At 40.3% G+C, this 21444-nt stretch overlaps 1 protein-coding gene across 14 annotated transcripts in view; it reads right to left on the bottom strand.

Moving 5' to 3' along the window:
* LOC138214246 (RNA binding protein fox-1 homolog 1-like) overlaps nucleotides 1-21444 on the bottom strand; it is a 278008-nt gene that overhangs the window by 22408 nt on the left and 234156 nt on the right. For 10 of the 14 annotated variants that reach the window (XM_069175661.1, XM_069175653.1, XM_069175651.1 and 7 more), the window contains 4 exons: nucleotides 17732-17792; nucleotides 15980-16033; nucleotides 9149-9281; nucleotides 5078-5117 (listed from right to left, as the gene is read on the bottom strand). In XM_069175661.1, coding sequence (XP_069031762.1) covers nucleotides 5078-5117; nucleotides 9149-9281; nucleotides 15980-16033; nucleotides 17732-17792 — 288 coding nt within the window. The remainder of the gene's footprint in view (nucleotides 1-5077; nucleotides 5118-9148; nucleotides 9282-15979; nucleotides 16034-17731; nucleotides 17793-21444) is intronic. The other 4 variants (XM_069175655.1, XM_069175658.1, XM_069175657.1 and 1 more) reach the window with 1 other exon arrangement.

Here is a 21444-nt window from a genome sequence, read left to right as displayed (position 1 = left end):
TATAGCAGCATGACCAAATTTAAAATTTTTTGATTGATCTCTACACTCAAATAGCTCCTGAAAAACGCAGGTGTCACAGTGACTCACCACAGCAGCTACAGTAAGTGTGTTTACATGCACTCCAGAATCACAATTTTAGGTGTGACCCTGCTTTATATAATATTATATAACTAAAAATTGGACAATAGAAACCTGGTTATTCATATTCCTGTATACACAATCTAAATCTAACGCTAAGTGACAGCCCTGTTTCTATTTCTTAACATCTCAAACACTGTCTTCTGTACCAACAAACGATGTTCGGAAACCTGCATCATGCCACAGTATACTAATTTCTACTAGAGTACTCAATACTGGAGAAAACATTTTTAGGATATGATTACATGTGTAAATCAAAACCAAAATATGCCAAAACATGTTTAAAAAGTAGTATGCTATTACCTAATTCTATACCTGTTTTTTGGTGTTTTTTTGTAACCATTACAATCTGAAAAACAAAAGTGACGCTCTGCATAATGTGGCAAAAAAAACTCCAGTGTTTAAGAGCAACCTGTACGGTTTCGGAGTTTCAACAAAGTCTCTATAACATTTGGAACTAATATGTGCTTTACAGTATTTTTACTGCAGTTCATGAGACAGTCTAAGTGGTATTGATGCCAGTTTTGTAATTGGCAGTCGAGCTGCAGTCTGACATAGTGCTGACATAATGCTGCATAATGACTGACAGCCTTGTTGAGTGTCAGCATTACAGTGTCATCAGTGAATCCTGCGCTGATCAGCAGATCATTTGGCTCCTCTACACATCACAGTACAGATTTGTAGACATCAATTCCTGTCGACGCGTGCAAACCCATGACATGCTGGCAGCAGTGATCAAACACAGTTTCATGTTTAACCCACAGAAACAAACAGACATACTAAAAGCTGGGTATTTTCTCCAGTGTGTTACAGAGAAGACACGTTAAAGTCAGAGTAATCTACATATGTACATATCCATACACACATGCAGTATGTATTGTACACAAATATCTATACTCTATATTTGAATTACGTGTCAACAACTCTCAAACGTTTCTTTATGTTCGTGTTCAGTGCGGCTGACTTACAGTCTTGTTCAAGTCTTTTCATAACTTGTTTTTGTTTTATTGTTTGTATTCAGGTTTACATAATGACACGGATTTTGCTTGACATATGATACAAGCGATTTGTCGAACAAAATTTGTACCGTATGCAAATATTTAGTTTTTGCTTGGATTTGAATTTTTTTTTACCACTTCTAAGTCATGACGTACATGTCGTAAGACTGCAGGTCTGTTTTCTATGTTTTGTGCCCATCACGAGGTAGCAGCTGCTGTGAAAGTGTAAACTGTAGCCCCAGTTTGTTCCCCTTCGAGCTGCAGTAACTTTGGTGTGACCCGGACCGATGAGCATTGACAAGTGATGTAATGAACACGAATTCTTCTTCTTCAGTGGCACAAACAGAGCACATGGTCACTCCTCTAAATGTGCTGTATTAAGATCACTATCTACTTGACAAACCGCACAGAAACACATCTGAGACTTTCTGAGCTAAAGCTCAGGTGGCGTTACTCACAGACTCCTAAAGGCCAGAGCTGAGCCTCGAGATGATCAAAGCTCCACCAGACTTTCCAAATTTTACAACCATAACCATAAAATGGACGTGGCCTCCAGGTCTGGAAAGTGAAGCCTATGCAGAAGTGCCATACAGTACAATACCACTAGGGGCCACTGGGGGTTATCTAATAAAAAGCCTCTGGCCCCTTAGACTCCTTTTCAACTTCTCTCCTGAAATACAAAGTTGATGCATTTTTCAACAGGTAATTAGGGTGTCAGGCGCTAAATTTATACCTTCTGATTACTTTTCTGATGGTTCATCGAAAATTAATCGCATAATTTATTAGATATTAAGCCTCAAAAAGCGGCATATTTGGGAGCGTGTCTGGTTTGATTGACATGCCTGGAGTGCAGTTAGGTTTTCGCTATAGGTGGGTGGGTGGGTGTGATGTCCTCAGGTTGCCTGTCAAAATCTAATCAGATCCACCGATCGCTCCTCTCAACTCATTTCAAATATAGTCTGGCTCCAAAAGACACAAGATGGCGACGGCCGAAATTCCAAACTTAAAATGGCAGTTCACAAAGCGATGGGTGACGTCACAGTAGGTAGCTGCTTGCTTGGGAATGGAAAGTCAGCAGAGGTTCACTGAGCGACGGTCAATCTCTCCACTGTCCCCTGAACCACCACCTCACACAATGAAGTCCGGAGGCCACGCCTCCTGTAGTCATTGGTCCCTAACAACTCTGTTGATTTTTTAGAATATGCTGGAAGAGAGGAATTTGAGGTTGTAACTATCCTTTAAGTATGTTAAGACACAGCAGGACATCCAGGAGCAGTTCTATGTTGGCAGTTTGTCTGTTTTCAGTCACAGCCAGCTGACTGTTGGCTGTAAATGGCACATGAGCGAGAACCCCATGCTTTAATGTATCATAAAACAAAAGCAATTTTTTTTTCTCTTCCAGGCTCGCTGGCAACTGCAGTGATTCTCACACCATTTCACCTTCCACCCTTCCTGCTCTACGACTGAGAGAGTGCGTCTGTCCTGACATGAGCAATGTATTATTACCACGATACACTGTTGAGGTGAGTAAGTGATACTTAGTGCGTGTGATGATGGGTCATGGCAGGAAGATGAACAGGTTGGCCCGTGTTAGTCACCAACCACTGTGTGGCTGTCACTCCTGACTGAGTGACTAATGGCAACCCTACAGCGCTGTGTGTGCATGTGTGTGTGTGCATGTGTGTGTGTGCGTGGAGACTAATAGTTGGTGTGTATGTGCATATGGTCAAGGTTTGGCCACTGCACACACACAAACACAGCTCAAAGGTTCACATCCATCACATGTGCTGACTCAGTGAAGTAAGGACAGGCCGAGCAGGACATCTCTTCATGTCTGTCCATCCATCTTCACGGACTTCTCATACTTTCAGCCACACTTTCTGTACAACTGCTGTGACATAAGTCATTTAAATTTAAAATTTAAAACATTTCCAACTTCATTTCTTTGATAGAGCTAAATAAAAAAAAAAGCTGCTATTTAAATAATGGCTACATATCAAGTCTACCCTAATTAAATAAAGGCCTCTTCTTAGAAAAGGCTTTGTGGAGTATAAGGTGACATCATGTCCTATAATAGCTTCTATGGTCAATTAAATGAAGTGCACATTTCTACATCAAAGGTAAAAGTTGTACTTTATGTTGATAACTTTTTGAAGATGTTCTGGTTTCTAGAGAACACAATGGAAGCACTTTTGAAATAACAACTCACTTCTTGTGATGTTTATAACTACTCTACTGACCAAATGACAACATATTTTTCATTGAAGTAATTTATCGCTTACTGTATTTGTTAATTCAAATATACAACAAGTATATTGCATTTCATGTAGCTGTGGTGCTATTAAAGAGGCTTTTAATTTGAAGCAAACAATTGTTGTTGCCTAATACACAGCTCTGATGTGGTTATCTGTCCTTCATTACTTGTTAAGTTTTTCTCATTATGATGATGTAAAACAGAAATCTGTTTCCTTCGAAGCATATTTGTTGTTTTTCTTTAGTTGTATTGAAATGTAATTATAGGGAATGTGTTGGTAGGAAGTGTCAGGTCATGCATGAGGAAGATTGTGTGTTTGCATTCTCCAGGAAACATTATAAAGAAAGGTGTAAAAAACTATTTCAACCAATCACAGCTTCTTTAGAATTTGCAGTATTTTGTGTAGTACTCTTTTTTTTTTTTTTTTATCTTTTTGAATCCTCCATTTGGATGAAATGACTGAACACACATCCAAAGTAAAGATTTTTCAATAAACAAACACAGCAACCCTTCGCTAATGAATATTAAATGTTGTGATTGCAGCATGGCAATCAATCCCTGTGGCAGGGGCACGGGGCTAATGGGGGGGCAAGGAGGTTGAATGTTATAGGAGCCCCTCCACCACACACACACACACACACACACACACACACACACACACACACACACACACACACACACACACACATCATTAGTCTGGATTTCCCTGAAGCCTCCACTGTGTGTGTGCTTGTGGTTTTGTCCACACTGACAGCGCAGGAATTGATGCTTGAAATCCAGTTGAATAATGGTGTGATATCTCATTTCTGACTGCGTGTCCTCAACCTTCAAGGCAGCCCTGGTTTAAAACCAGAAAACTTTAAACATTGAGTTCACAGAGCAGCATAAAATCAGACTAAATGAGTGTAAATGTAGCTTTTCTTCAAAGTCATTTTTGCCTGATTGTCACAAGAGTTATTTTCGATTACAATATGTATTATTATCATTACTGTGAACTTTTTACCTTGACTATGAGCTACGACGTGTCAATGCAAATCAGCCTAAAGCAGTTATGCAGATGTGTCAGATTTGTGTTGAATGGACTAAATTACCTGACCAGTTGTTTGCTGTTATTAGATCAATATATTATTGTTTTTTTCTTTATTAGCAAATTTTAAGGGGTGCATTGTACTGTTATGGATATATTGTTGTATTATTCACATCATTATATTATACAGGCTGCATACTACCACATGTTTCCTCACAAATAAACATGCATTCACCAACAGTCTTTATGTGTTTTGGCATCACTGACAGGTACATTTCATATTATAATTCAGCAGACTCCAGAGTTGGTGAATGTTCTGGCACACTGGACTGAGACACCTCCAATCCAATTCAAATCCAATTGTGAAGTTTTAGTACTTTCTCACCCATGTGTTACTAATTATATTATGTGGGTTTTTGACAACTGAAAAAATACTTTTATTTGCTTCTTATTTGTTAGAGTGCAGCTCTCGTGTCTGTTGATGTTTGCAGCCAACGGTGTCTTGATGTGAGAAGCTACCTGCTCTCCCAGCCTCGTACTGTGAAGCTGCAGTGTTTATGAGTATGAGAGGTCGCAGGGCTTGCATGTGCTTAGCAACGGGGCAGAAACCACGGAGATGGCGGTGTAGCATGCAATGTCATACCAGTAAATAATACTTACATAAATATCTGCACCATAAAATCCATCCTGGTAAACAACACTGCAGAGGATGCAAACACAAACAAACAGACAAACAAATACACAATAAAACAAAAACATCCATATTAGTGCATGTTGACATGCAGGCACTGGGCTAGCTACCAATCAACCCCCATCTCCACAATCCAAAAGAGGGGAAATACAGCAGGCACTTCCTTCTGCTCTTCAATGGGTGATAAGGAGGCTGGCAAGGTCCAAAAATGATCTCACTGGGTTATTTTTTTTACAAACAAGCTCGAAGTCAAATCAAAAGTGTGAGACTTACACTGAACATGGTATTTGAACATCCCTGTCTTCCAGAAATGATCTTTCTTTGAAGGAAAAGTAACAACCAGGGACCTGATCTATGAAGCAGGTTCGACATGTCGAGAATATCTTTTCATTATTTGACTTAACTAAATCGAACAAAAATAATCGCGCTAAACTCCATAAATCAACCCTGCGTTTCCCAATCCGGCTATGAGCATCTTCACATAGAATAAGCAGTGTTTGCTGCATATGACCAATCACAACAAGGACCAGTGGACCAGCAGCACAGCGGCATATTTTACAAAATTAGCAAGCTATAATATTGTAAAAATATAAAGAAGTTAAACACATAATCCAGACTAAAGCCAGCATAGTTGCATCTGACAAATGTAAAAGGACAGTTTGCAAAAAAAAAAAAAAAAAAAAAAAAAAAAAAAAAAAAAAAAAAAATCACAAACTGTGTGAATGTGTAAGCTAATTGGCCTCTAATAGCAACGCCCCAAAATGACGACATCTGACTATGATTATGTTCCATTAAATGACTATTGAATGAATATTTAATGGATGTAATATGGAACATCAGGATATCGGTAGTGAGCTGTAAATTTGAGATTTTGGACATTCTGTTATTTAGCTTCATCTCTTCAAGCAGTTGAGTCGTGCAAATGTGATTTTTACATCGAGAAAGCACCTTGCAATCGGGATTGTTAGCAGAAAGTAATGAACATGTTATTAACTTTTTTTTTCAAGTTTTAAAATATTGTTAGACAAGAACATTAAAGAAAATCCAGGTATGTATCTTTGAACAGCCATGGCATCTCTCCTTAACACTATTGTTAACAAGATTGGGTTGCTAAAACAATACATGATGGAGACATCGAATAATAATTTAACTATGATTTGTGTGTTTACAATTTTGTTCCCTGAACTGCAGTGGAATCCCATGTCTCATGATATGAAAGCCCTGTAGAACAATTACTGCTAAATAAAACCACAAAACACAACAAGAAAAAAAAAAACGTATGTGCATTGTTTGCATGTTTGTGAGAGAAGAAACATTACTCATGTAGCGTCCAATAAAGCGAGCAGGTTGTAGATGTCAGCAGTACCTTATGATGGAATGTCATTTAACATGAAGAGCTCCTCAGAGGGCCGAGCTTCCAGTTTCACATCTTTGTGGTTTCTGCGATAATCAATAACTTCTTAAATGTCAAGGTGACCCAGAGCGCCAGGTCTCTCATTAAAATGTACTCTGTGGGAATCCTACATGCACATATTGGCTTATTGATGCTATAGGCTGTCACGCCAGGTTCCCTTAAAGACATGAGGGAACATTTTATGAACCCACGCACAGACACGAAGCAAACTCGATTTCCGAGCTCTGTCACAGTATTTATTTGGAGGCGGCGCATCGCCACTCGAGACAGGCAGTTTTAATAAAAGTACATCACAGGCCACATTAATAATTCACCATCCAACTGCCACCAGGGCAATTAAGTGATGCAGCAGCGTTAATGAAAGTACAATCTATAGCACATATCTCTTTGTCAGGACCATGCCCGAGTGTTCACCCAAACACCTATCTCCCCCATCGACGCTTCATCTGCTGCAGGAGAAAATCACAGTGACAGCGTTGTTGGAAGGTGGACGTACTCATCCCTCCAACAGAAAGCCCTTCGTAAAACAAGAGCAGCCACAGATCTGCTTTAAACAATCTGTGTTAAGTGGAGGCTTTTAGAAGTTATTTCAATTTCAGAAACAATAAATATATCATATTTTTTTGAATATTGCCCTATAGTGAAAAGAGAAAAAAACAGTTATTTGAAACATGCAGACCTTTGCCTCTAATTCTGGAGTCTGATATAATTTTCAGTTCACTTTTGTTCTAATGCAAGTACAAACTAAACACTCTTGTGGAAGGAGGTGATCCATCAAGAGTCAGTAGCGCTGCTCTCACTTTCTACTTGTATTATGAATACTGGGATCTACATCTATTTAATTTTCTGTCTATTAAAAAAAAAATTAAAAAATTCAATCACATTTAAGCTCCTGTCATTGAAACTCAGCACTTCTTGCTTTGATGTTTTCACATTAAAACTCCTTTCAGAGGCTCAAATAGCATAATCCCTCCTTTCACTGGTAGGCTTTTAATTTGAAGCACCTGCTGGGTTTTATTGACAAAGCAAAGCAGACACTAAAATAATGAATTAATTAAAACACAGCGATGCCCTCGAAACATTCATGCTGAATTTAGATGTGAGCCCCCCAACCCCCATTGTTTCTTCTGTTTCTTTATCTACAAGTTTCAAAGATTGTGAAGTGCACGTTCTGTACATACATTAAAATAACTCCATAAGAAGATTTATAAAGACATGGTTAATATACCATTGTATTCATTTGCAATTTTAGAAATTCTGCAAGCACTGCTGTTCGAGAAATTAGTCAACATAATAATTGTGGACCATTACTTTAAATAATCCAATAATGGTTACAATTTTCATGTGTTGTCAAATTTGTATAATATAGCACAAAAAAAAAAAAAAAATGATGTGATGCCTATTGGGTTAGGGTTAGGGCAGCACGGTGGTGCAGTGGTTAGCAGTGTCGCCTCACAGCAAAAAGGTTCCGGGTTCGAATCCGGTCCTGGGCCTTTCTGTGTGGAGTTTGCATGTTCTCCCTGTGCTTGCGTGGGTTCTCTCCGGGTTCTCCGGCTTCCTCCCATCATCCAAAAACATGCACCTCAGGTCAGGTTACCTGGCGCCGCGCTAGTGGCAGCCTGCTGCAGCAGCTCTCCCCTGAGAGCCCCCCTGCTGTAGCGAAGAAATTTCCCCTTGGGGATTAATAAAGTGTAAAAAAATCAAAAACTATTGGTCCCTTTCAGGTTGAGATTGTGTAGTGCGTTTTCCTACCTATTAGAAGGCGCAATTAAAATGTTAGTGTTAATGGAACAGTTTTTGTATTGCTAAAAATGAAATGCAACAAAGTCCAATGGAAACAAACTTAGTTTAGAAATGATGACGTACATGAGGCATGAGACCTAAACATTACTCGAGCTTCCTCTGCACTGGAGAGATGAAAAATAAAGACAGGTTTGGAGCGATATGGAGACGGTAACCTCCATCACGTTATTACATGATTAAAGCTATTTGAATACCATCCTGTCGTTGCACTCTGTTCTCCCATTGTTTAATGGCCACCAGACTAGAGATGGAAACCTGAGTGTGAGAAACAAAAATCCAGCCTGCCCCAATTCTTAAATTGACTCCCAGCCAGCCTCCTTAGTGTCCATTTGCTTGCAGCCATAAAGAACAAAATAAATAACAAGACCCAACAGAATAATGGCAAATCAGATCTGACTGCCCACAGTACAGAGCTGTGCTTGGCACATCTCCAGGCATTCAGCCACGGATGGGTCAGCAAGAACTGCTGCCGGGCCTGGAAAGATGTTTTTTCTTTTTTTTGGCAACTCCAAAAGTTGACACAAAGAGGAGAACCTCCCACTGCACCGTGAACACAGTCTCGCTCAGTGACACCACAGTACAAGGCCGAATTGACAGTCATTTCCCATGAGTTCGTGCAAAGGCACATGTCTTGGAGCATGCCTGTAGGTTGATTCAGCATGCTGTGGAAGTGGGGGAGCGTGTTATTGCTATGAGGTGAGGTTGGCATGCACCTCTGTGCTGACTCTGTGCACAGATTCCAGACTTGCCATTGGGTGAGGGAAAGAGAGAAAACCAAAGAGGAAGAAAGGACAACAGGACAAGAGCAAGAAAGGATGCTCACCCTCCGTATGCTGGAATGTGGGGAGGTGGAGCAGCCGCCCTGAATGTGTTGTACACGGTCCGTCCTCGACCTCGTAGGTGGGCTCCTCTGTACGCTGCTGCTGCACTGGCTGCTGGGTAGGGAAAACCTGGTACTGGAGAAAAAGAATAGGAAATGGTGAAAACATTCCCCAGTGTCAAAAAATTCCTGAAAATGTTTGTTTAGTCATGTTATTTAAGCAGTGTTATTTCAACAAGTAGTTCCGACCTAGAGATGTGATTGGTCAGCTGTATATTTGGAAAATCATTATGGCATCACACTCTGTTCATCATTAGAAATATCACTCTACCTCCTCAATAGCAATATATAATTGGAATTGAATTTCATGTATGTAATATAATGTAGTTTCTACTTGTTATAGTTCTATTAAATGACCCATTTGGTAAAATTGGGTCTGTTTTGGTCCTTTTTGGTCGCTCCGAGCACCCGTACCGTAACACCACGGAGAGTTGCACACAATCCGAGCAACAGCTAGCTGGACCGGTTTGGATTTAACACATGCCACGGTGCAAATATCTTAAAAAAAACATGGGTTCATTGATTTAATCTTCAGCAGATTTCTTAGTTCCAACCAGATTGAGCTAGCTGAGCAGTTCAGTGTTTCTATGTGCTGCATTTATTCAGTTTGAGAAATTATCTCTAGACACGGACTACAAAGCCTCTCTGTTGCTAGGGTCGTTACTAAGGGTCGGTCTAGTTCATAGAGTAGTAAACATTGCATACATTCCATAAGCGTCTACTGATGCAACTGATTATTTACCTGTTCTTAGTCATACCCCATGTATTGCCATGGAAACGGACATCACACTAACAAAACGTATTATATTTTGAGAGTGAATTGCCCCACAAGATGAATACATTTTGATTCCATATTTCATTTAGTTGGTAACTTTGCAATATTGCAGTATTGCGCTTCAGTCCTGACCGCATTACTGTTGTGCCAATAATGACATTAAAGCACACCCTCTCATGTAATATTGCTTAATTCTGCCTATAGAATAACACAAAGAGCTCTACATCTGCAGTTGATATTCGCTCCAGAATCCTGAAGAGAATGTGTAAAGTGTTCTCCCATTACAAGCTGTTGTGGAAAATGTGAGCGAAGAAAAAAACTTAAAGAGAAAAAAAGAATAAAGAGAGAGTGGCAGTGGAGTGGAGCTATTGCAGTGGTATTGTTATTAACTTATCATTAATCTTAATGGGGGACGACTGACACAAAGCTTAATTTGAGAGCTGGGGTGGGTGAAGGTTGAGAAGGAGATCGAGGTGCCATTTCCAACCCTAATTATACATCTCTTCAAAAAGGATATCTAATAAAATGCTAATAGAAACAGTGAATCATTCATTGACCTGATGAAAAATTGAAGGTTTGAGTCAAAGGATAAGACTTTCTCAAAGAGAGACAAGGAGAGGTGTGTGGCTGGTAATTGTTCCTATTCATCTTTTGTCACCTTGATTTTATGACTGAGTGGCCTGGCGACCCTTAAAGTTAAACTGATGAGTCTTCCTGACATTACTTCACTCTCCTGTTAATATGGGCTTAATGCAGGGGTGGGCAAACTACGGCCCGCGGGCCACATCCGGCCCATTGGTCTTTTTAATCCGGCCCACCGAAGATTGGTACAGAATTGCCCAAATCAAATCATATCATAATTATGACTGCATTCATTGGACCTTGTCCTGTAATACCTGGCGGTCCACCAGGTGGCGCACTAGGCGCAGTGACACATTGACTTGATTTTGCGGAGACCGGGCTGCTCTCTGTTGTTACTCTGCTGCTGCTCTGAACACATCTGCAACAATGAACGGGCCAAAGAAAAGAAAAGTCGACAGTGAGCCACGAGTGTTTCATAAGGAACGGACGACTAAATACTTTTTCACTGAAGTCCGGTCGAAGGCCGTGTGTCTTATTTACCAAGAAACCGTTACGGTTTTAAAGGAATACAACATCAGCTGTCACTTTTCCACCAAGCATGCTAATTGCGTTTACAACCAGTCAACGCAGGAACGGACGGCGACCGCTCAGAGGTCGGCAGGTAGTTTGCAGGCTCAGCAAAACACCTTCATCTGACAAACTGCCATCCAAGAATCAAGCACGAAGCCAAGTTATTTGCTGGCATTCAAATTAGCAAAGACCAGCAAGCCTTTCTCCGAAGGGGAGTTTCTCAAAGAGTGCTGGTAGAGACAGCAGGTGTCTTGTGTCCTGAGAGAAGAACAAACTAGAAAACATGAGCTCATCACGCAGGACGGTGACTCGCCGTGTTGAGATGATTGACGAAGACTTGGCTAGCAAGCTAAACAAAAAAGCAGAGTCATTTACATGATATTTCTTGGCACTGGACAAAAGTAATGACCTAAAGGACACCGCTCAGCTTTTAATTTTTATCAGAGGGATTAATGACAAGTTTGAGATAACAGAGGAGTTTTTGGCCGTGGAATCCCTGAAGGGGAAAACGCGGGGAGAGGACTCGTATGACGGCGTGTCGGGGGTCATCGAGAGGCTCCAGCTACCTCGGAGTAGCTCACCAACGTTACCACAGACGGATCGACAAATCTGACTGGAAAAAACATCGGGTTGCTCAAAAGAATCCAGGAGAGGGTGAAAGAGGACAACCCTGAGCAGGAGGTCATTTTCTTACACTGCATAATCCACCAGGAAGCACTGTGTAAATCCGTACTGCAGCTCGACCACGTAGTGAAGCCGGTTGTAGAAGTGGTGAACTTTATTGGAGCGAGGGGACTTCACCATCCTCAGTTTATTAAGTTTCTTGAAGAAACTGACGCTGATCACCAGGACTTGCTTCACCACTCCAACAGCCGCTGGTTACGTTTGGGGAAAGTACGTCAACGAGTGTTGGAGCTCAAACAGGAGATTATCTCATTTTTGGAGCTACTTGAGAAAGCTGACGATTTTCCTGAGCTGAGTGACAGATTGTCTTTGTGATTTGTCTTTTGCTGAGGACGTACTGACACACATGAATGAGCTGAACGTGAAGCTACGAGGGAAAGACCAGTTTGTCCATGAAATGTACACAAACGTCAGAACCTTCAAAACCAAGCTAGCTTTATTCTCAAAGCAAATGTCAAACAAGTCATTTGCTCATTTCCCCACGCTGGCTACGCTGAAAGACGTCCTCGACATGAAGACATACAGGAAATCACTGGACGACCTGCACGGAGGATTCTGCCATCGGTTCTCTGATTTTGGAAAAATTGCCAAGTCCCTTCAGCTGGTGTCGTGTCCCTTCAGCTGGTGTCGTGTCCCTTCAGCTGGTGTCCCTTCAGCTGGTGTCATGTCCCTTCAGCTGGTGTCGTGTCCCTTCAGCTGGTGTCCCTTCAGCTGGTGTCATGTCCCTCCAGCTGGTGTCCTGTCCCTTCAGCTGGTGTCATGTCCCTTCAGCTGGTGTCTTGTCCCTTCAGCTGGTGTCGTGTCCCTTCAGCTGGTGTCATGTCCCTTCAGCTGGTGTCCTGTCCCTCCAGCTGGTGTCCTGTCCCTCCAACTGGTGTCCTGTCCCTTCACACAAGACCCTGAAACGGCGCCACAGGAGTTTCAGTGTGAACTGATTGATCTCCAATGTGACACCGTCTTCAAGGAGAAGTTCAACTCTCTTAAACTGGATGAGTTTTATGCTTCATTAAAGCAGCCAAATTTCCAAACATCCAGAAGATGTCCCAGAAGATGCTGGTGTTGTTTGTCTCTACTGTGTGTGAACAGACTTTTAGTGTGATGAACACCAACAAAGCACCTCACAGATCCCAGTTGAGTGATGAAACCTCGGATCTGTTCTGAGAACACAACAAAACTAACACCAGACTTCGATGCACTGACAGAGAAGGTGATCAACAACACTGTTCCCACTAAAAGTGAATGTACGTATTAACACTGTAATGCCTTTTTTATGTTTATGTTTGATATGTATGCATCTGGTGCTGGCCCGGCCTGTCTGTCAAATTTTAAAAGTCAATGTGGCCCCTGAGCCAAAAAGTTTGCCCGCCCCTGTCTTAATGAATAGAGAACAACTTGGAACTTATTATGTTTCACAATATGAGTCTATTGATATCGTAAAAGATTAGCAGCCTTTTTTTGGGCACTAAACAGTCAATAAGCAGTTTTTATTTCCTATGTGTTTGATTATGTTAATGTCAGAACTGGTTTTACGTCCTTTGGGGAAACTTCATGCCATGTCTTTTGACTTCTTGTGTTGTTTGGCAAGCCCAAGTTGGGTTTCAAGGCCTCATAAGCAAATTGGGAGTAGTAATGCAAGTCAAAATGTTGACTGTATGAACAGATATCTTTCTAACCTAAAGTGTTCATACCACAAACACTATAACAACAATATTCATCATTTGTGCTTTAAGGTCCTTCGTGTGTAACAGAGTGCTTGTCAGATCATCTAATGTCTGGTTCTACTCCACGAGAGACAATAAAGATGTTCAGTTTGGACAATTGGGTTGGACAATCGGTGGCAAAGCATCAAACAGACCTGCTGGTCCACTATAGCAAAACGTGAAATAGCCATGTTTTAGCGTTTCTAGGCATTGAGGTTCGAATCCAGAAGGTGACAACGTTATTGTTGAGTTGTTTTTTTGTTTCCTAACCCCAACCATGTTCTTTCTGCTAATGCCAAGCATGTGTTTTGTCCCTAACCCCAACCGTGTGCATAATTAGTAACCCCAACCATGTGTTTTGTCCCTAACCCCAACCGTGTGCATAATTAGTAACCCCAACCATGTGTTTTAGCAAATAGTCTAATTTTCCTGTAAATCACATGACTGCACGTATACTAGACTTCAGTTTTTTTCAACTTTACGAAAACATGTAACTGTCACGCCTAGACAACAAAAGCGTGGCTATTTCACGTTTTGCTGTAGTGGACCGGCTTGTCTATTTCACGTTGTGCCTTGATACTGGGTTGCAACATTATAGTGGATGACAACTGATGTTGGATACCTCGCCGATAAACTCGCCGCTCTGAATAATTTTTTTTTACATTCTTTTGTGTAACATGACAAATTCAGTGTGTCCATGACTTTGACCAATATAGGTACACAGAGCTCTCTTCCACTCACAACTGTAAACATGGCAAAGCAAAAGATTGGTTAAGCAACACGTAACTGTCCTCTCTGTTTGACCCAAAGACGGTTTCAACCATATTTCTGCCCTTCGTTCTGGTAGTTGGTCCCTGACATCACACAGGTCGTTAAAGACAACAATTAGTGTGGTCATGAGTGACTAGTCAGAATATGTATAAAATGTATCCAGAATTTATTCTGGACAACACCTTTTCTGAAGAAAACAGACCTTAAAAGTGACCACCAATAACCACTCTGTACGACATTATGACCATCTTTTTTCAGTAATAGGGGAAAGAGTACAGTGTGGTTCATGAGAGTTATTTTCTCCTAATGCACCGAGCCCCCCACTACACTAAGTGTCCCCGTGTCCTTCGTTTTACAGGATGCTAATCGCACCTCTGCCTGCTGTGATTTTTAATACAAAGGCTCATCACCTTCCCACAAAGTTATCTCTCATCACAGAAGCATCTGTTGGACTATTTGTTGTAAACATTTCCATGCATCCATGTATGCTTACAATACTGATTACTGTCTTCCGCGTTGGTTTTCTATTTTAATTCATTTTGTAAATGAATATGCTTATCATCACTTGATAAGCCAACCAATAGTTTTCCACCTTTAATGAGAAAATTATGAACTACAAAATATTACAAATATTAGTATTGGTATTGTGCTACGTTAAAAATATTTAACTCCAAGAAAATGGGTTGAGCACGAGTACGTTGGCATCTCTGCGTCTTTATATCCAAAGAAGCTGAACAGTTTCAGGAATTCAATTTATTAAAGCAAGCAAGCAAATTCTAAAGATATATTTTGTTATTACAGTGTTGACAGCGAACAAAAGGAAAATGCTGCAGTAATTTGCTGGGTCTTAAATATTGTCTTGGGAATTTAAATTTGCTCAGCTGTCAAAACATTAACACATTATCCACAGGGACAGGTCCTCTATCCTGAATGGTTGTGATCAGCCTGATATGAACATATTAGTATTATAGAACAAATTGTTAATACAGAGGAAACCTGAAACTCTGTATATGTGCGCATACACACAAAACACATGCACACATGGCCCAATAGCATTTTGGGCACTTGAAAGGTGAAACAAAGGTAAATCAATACAAAGCCATTTTATAATTAAAAGAGTGTGGGGGTGAATTAGGCAAATGACTGTGGAAAAATTGAAAATATTGATTCTAATTTACAAAATATATTTCATACCTTTTATGTCCTTGCAGAAATGGACAATTCGATTTCCTTTCTCTTGCCCTTTACTTTCCTTCATTCCTCCTCTCCTCTGTCTCACTCTTTATCTGTCTTTGCTCCTCTTATCACAAAATCCAGGTATTTTTTCACCTTAATGACCATGGTTAATGACAGGGTGCGGGGGCTGGGCAGTGATTAGGGGCTGAGGGAAGTGAACATTGGCATGGCCAAGATTGAAGATGGCTTGCGAGTGGCACTGGGAGCTGCAGAATGTGTTTTTGTTTGCAGCAGAGAGATGACAGTCTGATGTTTGTGCGACTCAGCATATAGTTCTCAGGCTATAAACAGACTTTGCCTGGTTGCATGTTGCTTGTGGAAGGAAATCAGAGGAGGAAGAGGTGACAAGGGTTAAAATAAGGGGATGTTGAAGAAACTGAAGAACAAAAAGAGTGAGGAGGAGGAAGATAACAACAGAGGAGAGCGTGACGGATGGAGAAGGGCATGTCCTCCTACCTGCATAGAATTCTGGGCTGTAGACAGCGCTGACCACTGGATTTAACTTCCAGCCTGAAAGAAGACAGATAGCAAGACAAAGGAAAAGATAAATAGGAAGAGAGAGAGACAGAATAGGGAATAATGTATTATTTTTGTTAGTTATCAAATGTGATGTATGTTCTGACTGAACTTTAAACTCCCTTTGACTTTATTTAGATATCTAGGATGAACTACGGTCAAATGAAGGCTAATCAGCTCATACAGCTAATCAAAAGTTGAACATAGTTTTTAAAAATTCCCCAGCAACACAAAATGTTCTCCTGGGGGTGTGGGTGTCTTGCAAAAGACAGATACAAAAAAAAAAAAATCTGCCTTTTGGAGGATGTAACATCCTAATTTGTAGACCCTGTGGCCTTTTTAAAAAAATCCTGATCCTGAATCTATTTGACCAAAATTCAATCCAGTTGTTTTGCTTTTGTTTGTTATTAGTTCAACATTCAGCACACACATGAATTGAATATATAAAAAAGGCAACCCACAAGTTCAAAAGGTTCAAAGTTCAGCCGAGCTTGTTGTATAACGCAGGCGTTGAAGAAACTAATACTGTATGTTGTACCTGCTACAACAACCTGTATTATCTGCTGTTTTGCAAGTAAAAGAATTCAAATTAATACAATAAATTATTGGGCAAATTAAAAGTTTGACATATCAGTACTATATCAAAACTATTCAACATTTTTTTACAGTTCATAAAGTTGGAAATAGGAATGTCTGAAGTAAAGTTGATGTTGATGTTGAGTCATGTCACATAAAGCTATGGATGTAAAACTCATAGTGGCCTTATGACAAGGATCATCAAAAGTCATGGATAAATGTTACATCCATTTTAGCCATAGCAGCACTAGTCAGCCTCCTCTTTGAATGTGCCACCTCAGAAACCTTTTAAAAACAGGTACGGCCTGGTCCTGGTACAGGAAGACTTTATATATCAAGTAGTGCCATGCATATGAATGTAAAAACACTTAATTTATGGAGATGATATTTTTCAAAATGTGCAGTGTTTGGCTTTGAAACATTTATTTGGTGTAATGGTCAAAAAGCTCGTTGCTGCTCTCATGGGACCAGCGAGTTCCTGCAGCTGACTTTAGTCTTCCACATGCCCTCTTCAAACTGTAGCTAATGAAAGGTTCGTTTCTAGTGTCCTTGTCAATGCAGTGTCCCCTCAAGCTGTGACTGGCAAAGCACCAGTCAACCATTGCTGTTTGTACAGCCTCTCCAATCTGAGCCTGTGAAGCTCAGGAACTCCTTCAGAGTTGTCACAGGTCTCTGGATTGCCTCCCTTAAGAGTCTCCCTCTTGCTTGTTCAATCAGTTTTTAAGGGTGGTCTGTTCGCATCAAATTTACAACTGAGCCATACTCTTTCTCCTTCTTAATGATTGTTGTTTGTCTACATGGCGGAGATTTTACCATGACACTGACTGCTCAATATACCACGTGTACAACATGTATAATACAATCAAGGTTTACAAAACACATAAATAATGAAAAAAATGACATTATAATTTAAATCCTATAATATGTTGCACAATCATGCCCTCACTCAAATTTTTGTAAATGTGCCCTTCAGTGTGTGTAAATTCTGTTCTTTCCTAAGAACAAATCCGAAGAGAAAACTTTGGACAATCTTTGTGAAAACCGCCTAAGTGGGTTTAAAGTAGAAATTTTGTCTAAATAACATCTGCTGAATGAGGCCCATTGACTTGGCCTTACCATTTGCATATGGGTTGACAGTCTTCTTATTTGTCATTACTCGGGCTGTTGCATTGTTGACCTACAGCAGGTAAAGAGAGAGCTCCATGAGTTATGATACTTACACATCGATAGTCCATTACTTGAAGAGTAAATCTGCATGCATATAGTGTCCTCATGTTGTAAACAAAGAAAGCAGTTCACTGTATCACGGCAAACACCCATGTCATTTTTGTGTTTTCCAAATTGCATTCAGAAACACTTAAAAATACATCCAAAACAAATCAGTTGCCTTTCTCATTTGCATATATTCTGTTTTATGACACTTTCCAGCATGCTCTCCCCAATATAGTGACATTTCAATAACATACAGACAAAAGTAAAGAAACAACAGATGCACTGTCAAAATGGTGTTTTGTAAATGTACAGATGCATGCGGTGGGGAGGAAGAGGAGAAAAAACAGACAAAGAAAATGTCATTGGGGAAGGGAAGAAGAGAATATGTTGGTAGCATTATGCAACATCCAGTCAACCTTAAAATGTGAGAAGAACTGTTGTGACGAAAGCAACAGAAGGCATTCACACTCAGACAACAGCCTCTCCGATTCATCGCAAGAATAATTAAGATCAAAGAAATGACCAAAGAAAATAAATATACTGAAATAAACCAACCAAGTCAATCAATAACCAATCAAATCATTCCAAATTCAAACAACAGCTAACAGGGTAAATTAAAAATAAGGGTGCATTGTCTTCCAAAGTAAAACAAAATAATTTAATGAAAGGGTTTCCAACAATCTCAGATAGATGTGCAAACGAATTCATATCTCAGTCAGTATCGCTCGCACACGCAGCTTCAGGAGGACACTGAGTTAATGGACACGCACGCCGACACGCAAGAAAATATGTATGTCAATATACAGCATCAACTCAACCACAATTCAAAAAGAAATGTCACGTGAGTTTTAGCGTTGCAAACGTTCCAAAGAGAGAGGAAGAGAGAGAGGAAATGCTGGTAGAATGGCTTGCTCGCCCACACTTACCATTCCCAAACCTTTTGGCCCCGCCAACTTGTTTGTGTACTGTTACCGTTGTAACTGTGTTGGATGGGGCCCTAAACAAGCTACCGTTGGAAGGATGGTGGGGGAGGAGGGGATGAGAAAGGAATAAGCAGCATCTTACTCAGGTGGCCATGAAAACTTTGTAATCATTCCACTGCACAAACTCTCTCTTTCAGCTCTCTCCATACAAGCAGCCAGCTGGTTTCTTAAAGCATAACTCCGACCATTTAGTCTGGACCAGATATCCTCATCCATCATAGTCCGAGTGAGTAATTTGGACCAAAAGTGTGACTTTCCTTTTTCTACTGATAAAAAGACATGTTGGCTCAACTATGCAAATATAATATATGAAATGTAAATATCATATTAAAACATATATTTATCTTTGAAAGTTTTGCTGCTGCCCGGCCACCCCTGTCCAGACTACACTGCTCCCTGTCTCATGCAATTACTGTGTTACTGAGTTACTGTAGAATCCTGTAGATGTTAGATCTCTAAATCAATTTAGTGGGAAAGATAGAAAAAAAATGTGTGGTTGAATTGCAAAGCACCAGCTGAAGCTTAAGCAATCCAGAAAGTTGGAAAACTTGTTGATTGAGATTTTTTTTTTTTACCTACAATACAAGCTGCAGTAGGATAATCAGGGGATACTATTAGCTGATAGTTTGGCTGAAACCATATTTCTACCTAAAGCAACATGTACCCACCACCAAAGAACCTTGTACAGTTTCAACAACTCTGTGAGTCTGCTCACTAAATGATCCAGTTAGAAGACCTCTTGTTCTTATTTCTTTGTAGGAAAAAAGCTTATCTGTTTCTTTTAGACTGGCAGCTTGAGATTGCATGAAAAGCCAGAGATGCAATGTTTCCGTTTCAGATGTGGTCTGTCACAAGCTGATAGCATCTCAATGCATTGCGTTTTATGGTTCTTTACACTTTGTGTGTTTTTCCCAAACCACAAATAGAAAACATATTGATAACAGGGAAAAAAAATGGGTTTTAAAGGTACAAAAAAGACAGTTGGAGTTAAGACTAATACTGCAACTGGGAAACAAGTGTTCCAGTTGATTATAGAGAGTAAAACTCAAGGAATTAGTAGATGGTAACATAGACAAGCTAGTGTGTCAATACGGCATGGGCAGTTCAGAAAAGGGAACAAGGACAAGAAGAACACAGTCTATACAGTTTTAGGGGATATATGATTGATGAGTGGTAAGCACCATGCTGTCTATGCTTTGTGTTTCTGTAAATTTTCTACACTGAAAAACAGAACAATTCTGGCGAATGGTATCGGTCTTTGTTCAGTTTCATTTTTCAAAACTTGTCAAGAACAGCTACTGCGGTGAATGGAAATGGCAGCTGCCATTGTGAGAATGCAATGAGGGTTTTGGATGTTTGGAAGGCGTTAATGCTGAGACCGGTGAAAAAAGTGACAATGGAGAACTTTTGTGAATTTGGTGGTGCCATAAGTTGGAAGGTAAGAAAAGCTTAACATGAAAAGTTGGTTCTTTGCTCACGTGAAAGCTTTCTGTTGCAGAATGGTTGTAGCAGAAGAACTTTACTTTTGAAATATTAAGTTTGAAGTAGAGATAATTGTCCAGTTTATTATTTTGGCTCTTCCGTGGTTCTAGATATACAGAGTGCACTAGCTGAAATAAGATTTCAATGTTCTACACCTGGATGGTGTGCACCAAGGATGTAGAGGACTGACATATCTTCGCATATTTAAAAAACTAGATGAAAGAATATGCTGTCATAATGCAGGCAAAAAGGGAAGTATTTGGCCAACTGGATAGAACTGCTGTGGCTCAGAAATGAGGGCTTTGAGCTGTAAGAGCTGCATGATGTGTTAGAAAGATATACGAAGGAACAACGCCTTGTAGGAAATTGAAGAGGAAGGCGGGAAGAATGACTCTGAGTGGATGGCGATGAGCTCTTTGCATTAGGAATACAATAAACAAAATTCCAAAGAGTGAAGGCCAAGATGGACAAACTTGTCCACATGGGGATTATGCGTATCTTGCAAACACTACTGTTTCTATATCAGTGATCAGAGGAAAATTCCAAAAGAAAAACTAAGATAAGAGAAGAGAAGAGTGTAGAACATTGTCTCTGTATGGGTGAGCATTGCTGTTTTTGGCCGTTAAATGTCTGATGATGATAATGATGCAACCTTCTTAGGGAGTGCAGCGGTCTGGAACCAGTAAAGCTCATAGTCATTGTAAAATGCCAAGATAAAAGTCAAGATGAGCCACAGTCCAATGTCCTCCAGCATGCAGGATGCCAGTAACATGTATTACCTGTGTCACACATTACATATTCCAACATTGCCAAGAACTCCTGGCTCTCATCGTAGAAACAGTACAGGTTGTGGACGGTTGGGCTTTGGATCAAGACCAATAAAAAGGAGTGCTCTTTGCAGAGTTCTCATCCTCAGACATAAAGTGAAACTCAGACATTGCAGGGAACTGGATGGATGGATAGAAAGATTGATGGATGGATGGATGGATGGATGGATGGATGGATGGATGGATGGATGGATGGATGGATGTGTGGATGGATGATTAGATGGTTGGATGGATGGGTATATGGATGGATGGATAGGTAGATGGATGGATGGATGGATGGGTAGATGGACGGGTAGATGGGTAGATGGACGGGTAAATGGGTGGA

The sequence above is a fragment of the Embiotoca jacksoni genome, unplaced genomic scaffold, assembly GCF_022577435.1.
Source record: "Embiotoca jacksoni isolate LCO1_2020_lvr unplaced genomic scaffold, fEmbJac1.0.p SCAF_69, whole genome shotgun sequence".
NCBI lineage: Eukaryota > Metazoa > Chordata > Actinopteri > Embiotocidae > Embiotoca > Embiotoca jacksoni.
The sequence above is the reverse complement of the archived record's forward strand: the minus strand, read 5'-3'. Positions and strand labels throughout refer to the sequence as shown.